General features: G+C 25.5%; 1 protein-coding gene across 1 annotated transcript; it reads left to right on the forward strand.

Moving 5' to 3' along the window:
- The first annotated feature begins 7,021 nt into the window (after positions 1–7,021).
- Positions 7,022–16,381, forward strand: LOC114131831 (uncharacterized). The gene is made up of 5 exons (XM_050197243.1): positions 7,022–7,154; positions 11,158–11,300; positions 11,836–12,135; positions 14,305–14,540; positions 15,287–16,381. The coding sequence occupies exons 2-5, from the start codon at positions 11,247–11,249 to the stop codon at positions 15,678–15,680; spliced, it is 984 nt and encodes a 327-aa protein (XP_050053200.1). The 5' UTR covers positions 7,022–7,154; positions 11,158–11,246; the 3' UTR covers positions 15,681–16,381.

Raw genomic sequence — 16,381 nt, forward strand, 5'->3', positions numbered from 1 at the left:
TGTATTTGTATATTTTTTGAAAACCAACTAGTAAATAAAAAAATATACTTTCTGTTGTATGTAATAATTTTATTGTATCATATTAGTTCATAATCCATAATAGTAAGTTATAGTCATGTTGCTTCAAAAATAAAATATCCTTTTCTATCATTGTTCATAATATTACTAAAAATAATAATACACTATTTTTTGCAATAGTTATATTGACTTAACAGGTATATACAGTACATACAGATATGTCAGTAGGTAACTTAGAATTAATCCATTATGCAAACATAAATAATACATGAAATGATTAAATCTTAGACTATTACAGCTATCCAAAATTCAATTCTGTAGTTAATACATTTAAATAATATTAAATCTATAGCAGTAAATCAGTCGCATTGATAAAAAAAGGTATCAGAAAAGTCTAATATAAAGGTTTTGCAGAAGAAAATATTTTAATCCAATTTAAAGATCCAAGTGATCTTTCGGAATTATTTTCAAAATATATTTACATAATTAACAGATAATCAGAATTTGCAAACAAAAACGTCATAATTATAGTGTTATACATAGGGAGATATTAACAAACAATTAAAATTAAAAATATATTTAAGTAGACAGTTTTAGAAGAAAATAATAAAATACCATAAAACAATACTTTATGGCTAACAAAACAAATAAAGAAACCATTAAATAAAACATAATGCAAAGAGAAGTATAATATTGAATATCATTTATCAAAAACACAATGCAAAATGATGTGATTTAAAACCATATTGGTTTATGTCTATATAATTATACAATACTTTAAATTTTTCGCATGTAAGATCTAAGCTTGAGTTTGTTTCTTTACTCTGGTTAGGTTAAAAAACTAATTTTACCTCTTTTTAGTAGTATATTCAGTATACACTATACAGTGGTTGCGACACTTCAACAAATAAGCCACTCTTCCAATAAACGTCGTCCTATCTTTACAACAAGAATAATTTCAATAACTCAAAATTAAATACTAAAGATAAAAACCGTGTTTTTGAAAAACCAAATTATGTACATTATCTGTGAGAAAGAGTAAGTTTTGACTTTCGGAACTTTACATTAATGTTAAGGTGTATTACTTACAAAATATATGTACTTACACAAAAACGAAAAAAGTCAATTTTATAAAGGGTATTATTCCAAAATCCAAATGTATGCGTTCTACCTCTTAAACTTTTAATGTGTCATACCTATATGTTCTGTTATATTGTTGTCTGTCTGTAACCTAGTATTTAATGTACGATTCTTAGATATAAAATTAAAATTTTTATGGATTTCTAACGAAAAAATAATTAGTACCTTTTTGAAATGTTGATGAATTTTTTAAAGTTCTATCTTTAAATTCTCATAAAAAAATATTTTAACTGTGGACCTTGATATTTTTTAATTGAAAATAAAAACAACACACGAAGAGCGTGGTGTTAAATTTTCAACCACTTCTACCCTGTAAATAATTGCAAAACAACATTTTCAGAAAAAAATAATTTTAAAAAAAGTCATGCGTATAAATTTCAAAAAAGAATAGAAAAAATTTTAAAACTCGGTCGTAAACAGAATATAATTTTATAAAATATTGATTAATTGCAAGTATTTAAGGTTATTTGTTAAAGTTATATCTAAAACACAAAATCGATGTTGTCAAAAATTGTTTAAAAATTCCCATTTTCCTTATTTTTTTTAGAGATTTTTTCTTTTGACCCTTCAAAACACTAACTATATCAAATTTTCTACCAACCACCTGCTTTTCATTTTAGAAGATGAAAGTATCTTTTAGACTACTCATCGTGTTTACAGACACACTTACACACACACAATACAACAGATCATTGTAAAATCAATACATTTTAGCTCCACTCAGAATATAAAATATTGTATAAATTTTGATGCTTAATTTGATGTACCTGATGCACCTAAATATATATATATACATTTATTATACACGAAAGTCTACGTAACATACAGTGGCATCATTTCAGTTTTTGTTAGACTAGGGCTACCCACCCAATTGCTGACCCAAAATTTTTTTCTCGCAGATTCACATAGCATAGTGTTATAATAGGTGAAGAGGGGGGTTTAATTTTTTAGATATTTAAAGGTCACATGTCTGATTTTAAATTATCAAATATAAACAATTTTGCCTATATTAATTATTAATTTTTTAACGAAAGATAAATATTATAACTTAATGTATCTGAGTGTAATATATATTGTATCATAATTTAATTTAAGGAGTTTGAAAAAATAATTAGAAAAAATGTGTAATACATTATCAAAATAATATTATGATATTAAATATTAATATAATTCAGGTTATACAATAGATTATTAATTATAATATTATGTATTTTATTAATTCGATAAACAATTAGAATTGATTCATCGGTTTTGGTTTTTATTGGTCAATACAATTACATCGTCTTAGGGCTGTATTGTTCATTTAAACATTTAAAAATATAAAATTAATATTATGATAAATTCTACGTTCAACTACTTTATATTATCTCATTGTAAGCATTGAATTAAATTAACATCAACTTTGGAGATAATATTTTAATTTAATTAATTTTACACTATAAACATTAAAAGGTGGTCAAATGAGTATTGTTTTGTTGTACATAGGTGTTGAACGGGTCATTGTTAAACGTGTGTTGAATTTGAATTCAATAATATATCATTCTATACGAAAAATAATTCTGAGTGGATATGGTCAATAATTTTACATCACTGTATATTAATTCATCATAATCTGTTTTTTGATATAGTTATTAAATTATTTATTTTACTTTTAGTATAAATTATGGTAGGTTATGATATCATTTTTTCTCTGATATTGACGATAATGTAGTTTTTGATTATTAAAATTATATTCATATTTCTTTCCGTTTTATCATTTTTTAAACATTCATATAACACAATTTAGTTTTAACTTTCTGTAAGTACCGTAAAACAGCAAAATTAGATTCATAATAATAATATAATGTTCGACAAACTTTCAAATGTCCACGAATAATATTTTTAAATTGAAACAAAATAATTAACATCGTTATTAATCATTGTTTAAATAGGTAATTTCATCCAAATTTGAACTTAAATGTTTATAAAAGATAATTTTTTTTTTTTTTAGATTTTACAGTTCCATTGCAAAAAAGTAGGTCAGCGCATTTCAGAGGTGAATGTTTGTCCATCGTCCCTTCGGTCCTCGGACAGGATAGTATAATTTTACTGTAGGTATTCGTTTGGAATGCAATATGATTGCATTCGATAAAAAACGATTCTGAGTGGACAATGGGATCTAATCTATGGTGATAAACAAAGCCGTAATTATTTTTTATTACATAATCGTGAAGTTGTACATTTTTTTTCTTTAACCGCTTTTATTTCGTGTATCATTTCGAAAATCGAAAAATGACCTCTTTAAAGTACCAGTTTAAGAACATTACATTTCAGAAAATATGCTACACTTGTACTTTTGAGCAAGTTTAGGGGGAGAAAAAGTGTTTATAGAATAAAAAATAGATAAACATCATTGTAAAACCAATACGTTCCTCACTCTCATCAGAATCTAAAACTTATGTGAATTCTTGTGTTATAATTTAAAAACATTGTAATAGATATACAAAAGAAAAGTTTTTAGAAATTTTAACTACAAAATATTTGTAATTTTTGTAATTTTTAATAAATGTATTTAAAATTCTAACTTTAAATGTATATAAAAAATAATTGCCTTTACAAAACTTCAGTATTTGGTTAGGTAGTTTAAAAATACAGGGTGAGGCAGTGAATTGGGCGATTTTAAAATAACTATAAAAACAAAACAAGTATATTTTTAATAAATATATTTATATGACCTGAAAGTATATAAAAAAGCATTAAAGAAGTGTTAATTTGTTATTTAATTTTTATAAATGATATCTCTAAGATGGTCCATGTTCGTTCTCAAAAAAATACGGCCCTATGATTCCTGAAGAAGATAAAGCGCACCAAACCGTTACTTTAGACTTAAGAGGAACGTTGTTGTGTGGTCCAACGATTCATGATGACTAAATTCTTATTTATGATGAACATAATTTTATAGTTGAAGTACGCACATATCAATTACAGGGCTTTACGTATTTATTTTAATATCGCCCGATTCACTGCCCCACCCTGTACTTTGTTATTTCATTTTTTTAATGTTTAACATTAAGTACATAATTATAATATTGTTATAAAGTTTTTATTTAATTTTTTTAAATTTATCAAAAATGATTATCTACGTCATGCCATCATATAATAGTACCTCTACTGCATATTTATAATATTTATCTGTATATAAATCTTATTCACAATCAATTCTTTATAAATTATTTAAGCGAATCAATTTGTTCATCCTTGACTGTATTTGTGTGGTTATTAATTGTAAAATAAAGTATAAAATAGCAAATTAGACAAAAGCTAGAAAGATCGAAATATTAATATTTCTATTTCAATTTCTCATATACTGTGTATTACTATTAGGTACTATTTAATATAATATATTTATATTATAATTCTAATTATCAAACATCTAATTATTTTATTCGTTTACATAATTAAATTCTACTGATAAAACAATGTTTATTAGTACACGTAGTTTTTACTTTTTTTTTTTAATTTAAAAAACAAAAATAATTTAAAATACAAGTAATTTTTTTACTTAATATGTATGGTATTATATATCGACATTATAATATTTCATTATTATATTATTATACTAGATTATAAACCTAACATGCACATAGATCACTCTCAATTTTCAATAATAATAATACATAATATTATAAAAGAAACTATTAGCAATGAACGCATTTAATACCTATAAAATAATGTTCTTGTATTATTATTATATTATATTATAAGTTTTATATTATTATTTGATCAATTTTATATAGACATTAGCATGTTCGAAGGCAAGTATGTCATTTTTTTAAAACTTTTTCCATAAAAAAAACTTTATTATACAAAATTAACTGAAGAATAGTATTATTTTTCTTCGGATAAAGAGAGATATAGTAGACTTTATTGTTTAACAGTTGGCCCCAAAAATACCTTTTTATACTAATTTCTTCCAAATAATCTTGAGCAAAATGCATCAGTATTCTCACATATTTTTATGTACTCAATTAAAACACCAATCCGCAAAATAAGGGTGGTAAATATGTAATTAATAATATTTATAATATGAATAAATATAATTACTATAAGCTAGTGCTTCACTATACAATTTGTGAAAAAAGTAAAATACTGTTAAATAAAAATAAAAATGTATATTTGCAGTTAAATACTCGTATATACATCTATATAATATAGATATTGTATTCTCTAATATAAAAAATACAAAAAATAGTACAAATAGATTATTGATATTTTGTGATACATGTATTGGGATAAAGCCTAATATAATTGTCATTATTTGTTACCTTTATCGGCTAGTTTATTCCCTCTTTACACCAGTTGAGCTATTATTATTGATTTAATTTTTATTGTTTTTGTATATTATATAATATATTATTTATTATTTACATATTATTTACTTTCCATATTTTACAGGTTGGTATTAAAATTGTGTATATAATAATATGTGAAGGAAATTGGTATATTTCAAATATGCCGAAAACAGCTACGAGGGAAATTGGTCAACACCTGTAGTAGATCTACATGTATTTAAATATTCAATGATAATCTGTTATTATTATACCAATCTATAAAAATGTTTAAATCATCATCATATTTAATTTGTTTAATCAGTTTAATTTCATTTGTAAATATTAACAATTTTAATTGTTTTATTTTATCGGATACATAATATTAATAAACAACCAAAAAAAAGTGATTTAAGTGATTTAAACATGTAAAACATTAATAATTTCTGAGATAAATTGTTGTATTTTACAATCTAAATTCGATTCTCTAAGATTGTATATTACATGTACTCTAGTTTCATTATTTATAGATCAAGATTTAATTCAACGAAGTTTTTCTCAGGATTATTTATAAATTATATATATTTGTGCACCATAGTTAAAATAATCCAATATTATTTGCTTAAAATTATATAGGTAATAATAATACGCAATAGTTAATTGCATTAAATTATTTTAATACACTAATGTATTATAAGGAAAACGGTTTTCTTACAGTAAAATAGTAGAATTCTTTAGAATTTTCTATACAAACATTAGCTGGGAACTTCATCTACTACAGTTCATGCAACCGAATATTATATATCCGTTAATGGGTTTGTCGATTCAATGGTGTCATAACCGGCTAGAGCGATTCTTAATCCATTATAATACATTCTATCAACTCTACACATTACATAGCAAAATAGTGATCAGTATTTAAAAATTGGTATATTGGTATGCTGTATAATAAGTAATAACATTATATTTTAAAGGATATTGACCCGTCGGGAATATAAAGTTTTAGTAAAACAACATGTTTGACGTTCACATACAAATATTGAAGGTATTTAATATACATCACGATATGAGCATTCGTTAATAACATTGCATTATGGGTATCTATTTAAATTTGTATTCAAACAAGAACACTTAATATGTATATATAAATGTGTGTGTGTGTACTTTAATAGTGATGTATCATATATATATATATATATATATATTTTATCAGAAATGATGTGTAAATTATAGATATCATAATTTAATAAATAATAATACCATCATGAGTTCAAGACTAAATTATAGTAGACTTACTTCTATATAGAAATCCTGGTAAATTCTGAATGAAACACACAGCGACGCAATTAAATCAGATGAAAAAAAAATTTATTTTAAGGTTTATATAAATACATTTTTTTTATGTCTGGAACGGGATGGATAAAAAAATTACATACTTAAGTATTAACGTTGTTTTCATTTACTATTGCTGCATGACTATAATTTTGTATCTTCTGACATTTCAAAATAATATCTATAGTGGGGGTATTTGCGAGCGTCAGGTAGAACAAGTGACCTGCCAAACTGAGAATCGTTCGAATTCGAATTTAATTTCATGTTCGTTCCGGTTCTGGATACTAGTGAGTACATTTATCGCAGATGAACGCCGTGGAGTGTATTATAATATAATATAATACACATTGTTGTCAGGTAATGTTTATCTTATTTTACTTTTTATTATAATAATTAAGAACCGAAATCTGATTATGTATTTAAGTGTTTATGTTAAAAAATTCAAATAAAGCAATGGTATTTAAGAATATTAATTATTTTAAAAGCCTAAACAAATAAATAGGGAATTTATTTTACAAGTTGTAATTTTTCAAATACATACTCCAAACTTTAAATTATTAAATTGAATTTAGTTGGTTCTTTAAAACTAGATTTATAATAATAAAGTATATTTTAATTATAATTTTCACCGTTCTTTAAGTAATACTATTTAAAATTTAAATCTAAAAATTATTATTATGCAATCAAGTTAAATATTTGATTACATCTTACAGACACGTAAGTTTTTAAAATATTACTCTTATAAAAAGAAAATAAATAAATACTATTTAATCAACTTAGTGTTGAACATTTTTAATTTTAAATGTATTGTTCTAATAGTTTAACTTTTTAGAGCAATAAATTTCAATCATCAATGATTTATAATTAATAATACTATAGTTGTATAAAATAATACACATTATATAACATATTATAAGGTAAAATATATATATGTAATATGCATATTATGTATACGTTTACAAAGTTTTATTATATTACAATTGAATTTTGATATTGCTTTTTTCGATATAAAATTTAAAAAAAATAGTAAACTATGAACAAATACATAGAATAAATTATAAAAGTTCAATAATCAAATATTCATGTTTAAAATGTTTAAATATAATACAATGTTATCTAATATAAAAACAGTATTAGTTATTGAGTTGATTTATATAAACACTTCCAATTTTATTATCTAATAGTTTATTATTATAAACATCTATAATATAAATTATTTATTTATATTTAAATTTTTAAATTATTAGGCGTTATAATCATGCCATTTATGGTTTATATAAATATACCTTTAGGCTATAAGTAATATGCAATTTTTAAGTTATTTTTGATATTCTTCAATCTTCATTAAAGAATTGGTTTCATATTAATACAATTGAAATAATATCAATATATTATTTTTGGCGTAACTAGTACCTAGTAGGTATACTTAATTATTTTCGCATGATAAGTTGTTTTATTGATTCAAATAGATAAAATATACACCTATATAATACCTGTATATAACCTATACACCTATATTGTATTTACATAAGACAAAATATGCTGAATTGCTGAATGACGTCGATGCAACCTAAATGAACCCAAATAAAATAGAAATATACAAGTTTACAGTTGTTTTAAAATGCAAATTTTATATTTCGTGAAATTTTTAGAATTCCAAATTGAATATTCTTAAATGTTTTTTGTTGACTTTTTGCCATTTCGCCAAATATACACTGTCATCGTAAAGTGGTGTATAGTTACTAACCGTAAATCTCAAAGAAACTGGTTTTTTGAATATTCGTGAATATTTATATTGGTAAAAAGTAAGCCTATATATAAAATAATACGTATTATGAAAGAGAGGTCAATACACCGACCAAACATGTATATATGATTTTAAAAGTTTTAGATTACCCTATATTGTTACTACTTCAGAAATGGTCGATGGACTTTCCCACATAACATCTCATGGAATGGTATAACATAAATAGAAAATTATCTGTTTCCTTTTATATTTATGGCATCACGTATAATTTTATAATATGATAGTCATTAGATATATACAGTAGTGTCGTCCTTCAACTTGACACTGACGTGACACAATGTCCGGTGCTTAAATCTAAATTTCTTTATCATTTTTCCGGCGTTCAGGAAAACGTCCGTTCGGCGTTTGTTCACGAATACATCTTGTACCTACGTACTTACGATAAAATACGTATAATAAATAATATTATGTCCTACGCACGTTTAAATATTTATATATATATCACTGTTGTGTGTAACCTACCCATGTACAAAAAAATAAAAACATTTAATATTTGTGTGTTGCTATAATGCTTTCAGCTATTAGGTCGCATGTTATATTATCTACCTATGTGTTTTATATGTAGGTATACAGTAATATAAGTAATAAAAGTGTGGGCAAACCTCGGTGTCGAGGACCTCTGCAGTCAACGACTGCTGCAAATATCATACATCATGTTATCCATAATATTTGTTAAGTAGAGAAAAACAATTGTAAATCTAATAATATATAATAATTGCAGTCCATTTGTAGGATAAGGGATATAGGTTACACCTATATAGACTAAACATATTTTTATTTATTTCTTTCACGCCGCAACTTTACATCGCATTATCAATTACAGTACAATAACACTTTATGAACGTTACAGTAATATATATGACGTTTGCATTCACCGCAGACGCTATATTTACTTATATCTTTAACGGAGTGCGGCAAGAATGTATCTATATATAATAATATATTATGTGTTATATTAATCCCACTTTTGGATCGTCTTACAACGCACACATCGTAATAAATATATATACTTACTCAAACTCATCCGTTGCGATCATTGTGCGCATGGTGTTTATTCACTATGTAGGTAAAAACTATATAAACACAAATGACAGAGACCGTATATTTTATTACATACTTAATGTGTTTTAAATTGCATTCATTTACATACGTCTAAACATATACCTACTTTGAGTACATTCGCATGATGATTGTTTTCGAGATTTGTTCAACTCTACGAATTGATTTCCATAAAAAATATATTTTTTTTGCATATATATATAGTACATAATACTATATACTTTATGCACAACTATTAATTATTATACATTATAATATAACTATGATATTAAAAAAACATATTTGTCTTGAGAATTGTTAATTTGATTTAAAAACTTGAACATATTAGATTTAGCCACGCATAAAATTGTATATCAATAGAATGTATTTTGCGAATACTTTAGAATATCTAGACAACCCGTTTGTCTAGCATTATAAATTATACGCATATAAAGTATGAACTGTATTATATTTATACTTTTTCCAAGAGCAGTAAAAATTAAATTATTTAAACTTTAAATTAATTTCAATAAATAATACAAATATTTTATCAAATAAAGAGCTTAGATTTTTAGTGATAGCTTCATAATCTATATAGGTACAGTATATTTCAATTCATTATTCAATTACTACTTTAATTCATGAAGTTATTTAATATATGCATTAAATTTATTACCAGACCGTTATTTTAATATTAAAACCACATTTGTAGTGCTAGTAATAAATAATACACAATAAATGTCTCTACGCCGATATAATAACGTAAGTAAACGGTAATTGAATTTTACGTAAAACGACCAATAACGATGATATTATAATATTATTATTATTATTAATTTATTTTTAAAAAGTCGACAAATCTGAAAATATCGTACAAAAAGACGTCCTTGCATATTTGTTTAGTGATTTGAAACGATGCACTGCATATATAATTGAATGCAGGTATAATAATCACTATATATATATCTATATATATATTATATACTTATATTATTTACATATGTATAACATAACCTATTTACTTATATATTATAGTATAATATATATACTTCTATGTACTATAATATGTACAAACGCCGCCGGAAAATAATGCTTAAGTCGGTTTTTATGTCATCTGCATCATGTACCAATATACATAGGTACCTCGAAATTATAATTATTTTTCTGTTAAAAAAATACCAGAGACTCGTGGCCATTATAATTCGAGAGAATGCGTGAATACAATATAATATTATATATGTTGACGCAAGGTCGACGAAAGCGCGAACATTATCCTACTACAATACACATACGTGAACTATATATATAGGTATATACGTATTATAAGTCTATCGTTTTGTTCGCTTCTTTTGTCGCATTTAGTTTATTTTAAATTTCGGGAAAACTTTTACTTTTGCACGCTTTGCGCATACTGAACACCTTATTACTGGTACTGAGGTACCAATATGTACTCGGCTTATACCTCGGTTACGCGATCGTTTTGCCATTGAAGCTCATTGCGTGTCCTTTTTATAGGCGGTGACCCGGTGCACACGCTACCATTTGGTCTTCAGTCTCAGGCAACGAGCAACGTCATCTGTGTATACACATAAACAAGTCGATATATGGGTGATACGATGACGGTGACCCACGGCCGCGACGTGACGATAACGCTGAAGGTAAGTGATTTTCGATTTCATGCTATTTTAATTTTTAATTTTTTTTTTTCAAACCGTCTCGTCTGCATGCCACGTTTTATACCATTACGGTGTTCACTTTTTCCCCGAACGATCATTAAATATAATATCATTTGGATGCTTGTGTTTGTGTATAGTGCACATATTTTACTTAAAAATCCATTACAAACTCAAATAGTCTATATATATATATATATATCACTGTATTATAATTTTCCTTAAGATGTACGATGTAGTTTTATATTATATACATCAGAAACGTTATTCTAATCTATATACATATATATAAAACATTATGCTAAGTATATTTCAGACGTTGAGACGTTTTCTCAGCAATATAATATATGTTATAATAAGGATAATATAATATTATACGATACATTATAATATATAATCGTAAATTCGTTTTAATGCAACATTTCAACAATAAAATATACATGGCATATGCATATACGTATACTACTCGCATATTAATCCATTAAAGTATTGATTTTAAACAATTTAATTACTTTTTGAGGACATGATTCTTTGGACGATGGTTTTGTTCATGATCACTGTAGACGTATGTCGGGGGTCCGATTCATCAAAATCGTATGGACCGTCTCCATCAAACGACAACTATCAAAATAATTATGAACCCGAGTTTCAAAGGCCGTTAGCTGTATTCACGGAGAGACCCGTAAATGTGGCTAACTTTGTACTAATTCCGGTGGTGCAAGTCCCATCCTCAGATTTAAGGATGGTTTATCGGCCACAGATTGATAGTGTTTCAAAAACCGAACCAATTGTAATGTGCAAATCGTTAACAAAATCATTTGTAAGTATTTAAAACTTGTTTTTAATATTATAATATTATTATTATTTTTTTTTTACTTTTTATATATTTTTAAGCCATTTTATATATTAATACAAACAGAACAATAACATAAAAAACCTTAATTTTAGTATTTTGGTAGAATAAGAAAAAAAAATCTATAGAATCCTACCTATCGCAATAATGATGAATTTTAGTTTTTAAAAAACTCGTACTTAATTTCTTATTCAGTGAATTAGCTATTAGTAAAACAAATCATGTAAGTATAGAATCATTTATTACACATGGTAGTAGTTTATTGTTGAAAAATAATTTAAAGGCCTACAAAAAAAAAAAATTAAATAAAAAGATAATTTATAGAAAATTAAATGTATACATAAGTATATAATTTAATAGTACCTACTACCTATTATTATTTTTTTTTTTATTATAAATTAATAAAATAAAATAATATACCTATAAATATATTTTTAAAAAGTACGAGGTGTATTTTATTTGTATTTTGCAATGGAATATGAGCGTGCAGTGTTCGCGGTCGGATATTTCGGTATTAGATTAAGAATGATCATTTATGATATTATTAATATTTAAATATTATCCTAAAAATTTGTAAGCAAATACTAAATTATTGATTTCATTATATCGTTAAAAAATAATATTAATGTTAAATTAATTTTAATATACATAAAAGAAAAATGAGCGGAACCGAAAGGCTCACTGAAATAAATATAAACCATAAAAATCCTTTATTCTCTATAGGCTTATCCACCCCTAAGTATACTTCAAAATATTAGGCTTTAGATCAGAGTATTATTATTTGTTAGGTTATAATTTGTCGTAGTCATATTATATTATATGATCTGGGTTTACTAGAATATTGTATGATATAATGTAAATTTTTTACAGATATTGAATTAACAGTAGTTTGTATTTCGATCGGATTTTTAGAACCGATAAATATTACAAGTGTTATAATTGGTCTAAATGTACAAAGTGCAAAATATTAAATATCAGAAAAAAATTTAATAAAAAAGAAAGTGTATTGAAAAACACTTTTGCATAAAATATACAACCTAATTAAATATAGGTACATAATATTTTAATTTATTCAGTGAGGACAAGTTTTTTTAAAAGTTTTAATGAAATTTCGTTCGTTTAAATTTATGAAGCGTAAATAAATAGTGGACAAAAACGGTATGAACTTCAAACAGCAAAAGATAACGAAATTGTTGAGTACACTTAATAAATGGGTTATAACTTATAAAACACTTTTACCTTACAAGCACATACTAGACCGCAACAAATCACGTCTTTTGTCCATAGAACTTACAATAAAAAATATTTTACGGAATTATTTGTTTAACTTTTTAAAGAATAACGATTTCTTTGGACGTGATTTAACTAATTATCCTTTGTACTCAAGAATTTTTAGATACCTGTTCAGCGGTATAATACTGTAATTATTCAACTAAATAATTTAATATTATGTTATTACTTATTTAAATATAATGAAATTATTTGATATTATGTTCTTAATTTTGATATAATATGACAATATGATGATATAAATTACTTTCTTATAGATTTATATGTTTACGTTATTATATTTATTTATATAGTCTATACAGATTTTCTATATAATACTACCTAAATCGAAACTATTTACGACTATATTGTGGGTTTTACATTAATGATAGAATTATTTTAATATATCTATCAAACAGTTATCGGATTAAGATGAATTATTAATAATAGTATTTAGTAATAATACTGATGTGAAATAAACATTTCAATAATTTAACTGGAAAATCGCTTCAATAACATAATTTATACGTAAAAACCATTATTTAGACATTTATTATTATTTTTATTATTATACAATCTTACTTTTTTAAAGGTATATATACACATTTTTTTTATCCTATTTGTGATTTCAATATGAGATATTATTATTATTTTTGTTTAATACATTTCCAAGTACTCTAAAAGTCTAAACTATAAAGTATGAAAATAAAAAATAGCATAGAATATTGTAAATATACGATTCAAAATAAATTTAAAACAATTTATTAATTTAAAATTTATTATCGTTTTATATTTTAAAATTTTTTAACGAACAAGCGTAGTCAATTCGAAAGTTTTATGTTTATTATAATATTATGACTGTTGTAGGAAGCTACTCCCGCGGTTCAAGTGCAGTTACAGCAACCATTCTACTTGTACGATGAACGGACGCTTATACCGTTCCCAAAGTCAGTTACCATCTTACACGGTGGTTACCGCATGTCGATCCCGGTCGGCATGGTTGTAGCACCAGTTCCAGTGGATCTCCTCCGAGCTGGACCAGTGTTCGTCACTACTCTATACGCTATACCCGCAGGACCCGTGCCAGCGCCGTCGCCAGTTAGGTGAGATTGGTGTAAAATTTTTTTACATTTTTGTAGATCTGTTATGATCTAAAGTTTTTATTGAGTGTAAACGTGTTATAAATCTTCAGTAGATATTAATAATAATTAATAATATTATTCTAATTAATTATAATTACATGACAATCGGTAATAAATTATGTGGGGCAGGTAGTAACAGGTACAAATATTATCACCACTCTCCGCTACACCATGGGGTCGACGATATCGAATTCATTAGGTACTATTTAGCTACTGGATTTTACAAATAAAAATCGCAAATATGACGGTACTAATTAGTATTGATGTATAACACCCAAAAACCTTCTAAATCCAACTAACTTTGAGCAGCTATAACTCGTCGACAGATCAACGAAAGTAAAAAATTTTAATATGAAAAAAATGACTTTATTCATTTATGAAATTATTAATATAGGTTAATATTTGATAACCAAAAGTTGATAGTTAGTATTAGTTGAAGTTGAATTAAAATTGTATACAGGAGTATATAAACTAGATACATGTTTTTATAAAAACATGTATCTAGAAATTTGAAAAAAAATCTATACTTTTTGAAATAATGAGTGGTGTTTGATAAAAAAATCACCCTGTATTTGAGACTATAGGAGATGGTAAATTTCTTACGTCGAACATTTTTTAATTATCCTATTACATTCGAATAAATTCGATTAAATTCAATTAAATGCTATATAAAACATTCATAATTGCATCGGTTTGTTTTCATATAGGTTCGTCCCGTGGTCGTCTTATCCACCGAATCCCACGGCGCTTCAGCCATATTCAGCGCCGTACTCATCGGCACCACCGTCCCAGTACCCTGTTCCGTCAACTCAGTATCCGGCTGCACAGTCGCCGCTCACGCACTACTCGCAACCGGCACCGCCATCTCCGAATTACTATCAACACTCGGGAAGCACCGACAGCGGTTACACCGAAGAGTCCAGCGACCTGCGATACCGCGAACCGCCAGGCAAACTGTACACGCAATTTTCGGCGCCATCGTTCCAAAACTCCAAAGAATCGCCACTGCTTCACCAGCTCAGAGAGGAGTCGGAAAAGAATCGCAACAAGTACGCTCCGCCTTCTTATTCTAATCAGTACCAAACGGTGGACGCTGCGTAGACGAGTCATTACCGCACTATACTTGGCCAATGGACGTCGGTGCTGTATGCTTTCCGCGAGACAGCTGATGTGCTAATTTTTTATTATTATTAATAATTAACGAAAACTATTTTTCTATCCATATATTTGTATAGGTTACACTTTTATAACGAAAGACTATTATTCTTATAATATTATTTATATTTTTTATTATTTATAAAATAATTTAAATTATATAACCATACCTATATATTATATAATATATATATATATTTAACTAGACTTATAGGTCTAGAAAAAAAGTACACTTTGCAGTAGTACCGAGAGAAGAATAAGAAACAATAGTTTTGAATTAATTGTTCACTTTATCAGGTACATATTATTATAGTATTAATCATTTAGCTTTTTTAGTTTATACTAAAAAAAGAAAAAAAGCAATGACACTTTTGAAGTTCGTTAGGCGTTCAATAAATATATTATATTCAATGTGTACACCAGTCCTTTTGTAATACATTTTATATTATTTTTGCAATAATTATGTACTTATCGTAAAATAATTATATAAAATCTAAATTAAATATGTTTATGATTAAGGAATTTAAGTTGGATAATGTTATTGAAACTCGAAAAATATTGCGTCTCAACAAATAATATTATAACTATATATTTATAATTTATTTATACTCTGAATTAAATAATTATATTTTAATTTATAAAAACTA

Source organism: Aphis gossypii, chromosome 1 (genome assembly GCF_020184175.1).
Source record: "Aphis gossypii isolate Hap1 chromosome 1, ASM2018417v2, whole genome shotgun sequence".
Classification (NCBI taxonomy): Eukaryota; Metazoa; Arthropoda; class Insecta; order Hemiptera; family Aphididae; genus Aphis; species Aphis gossypii.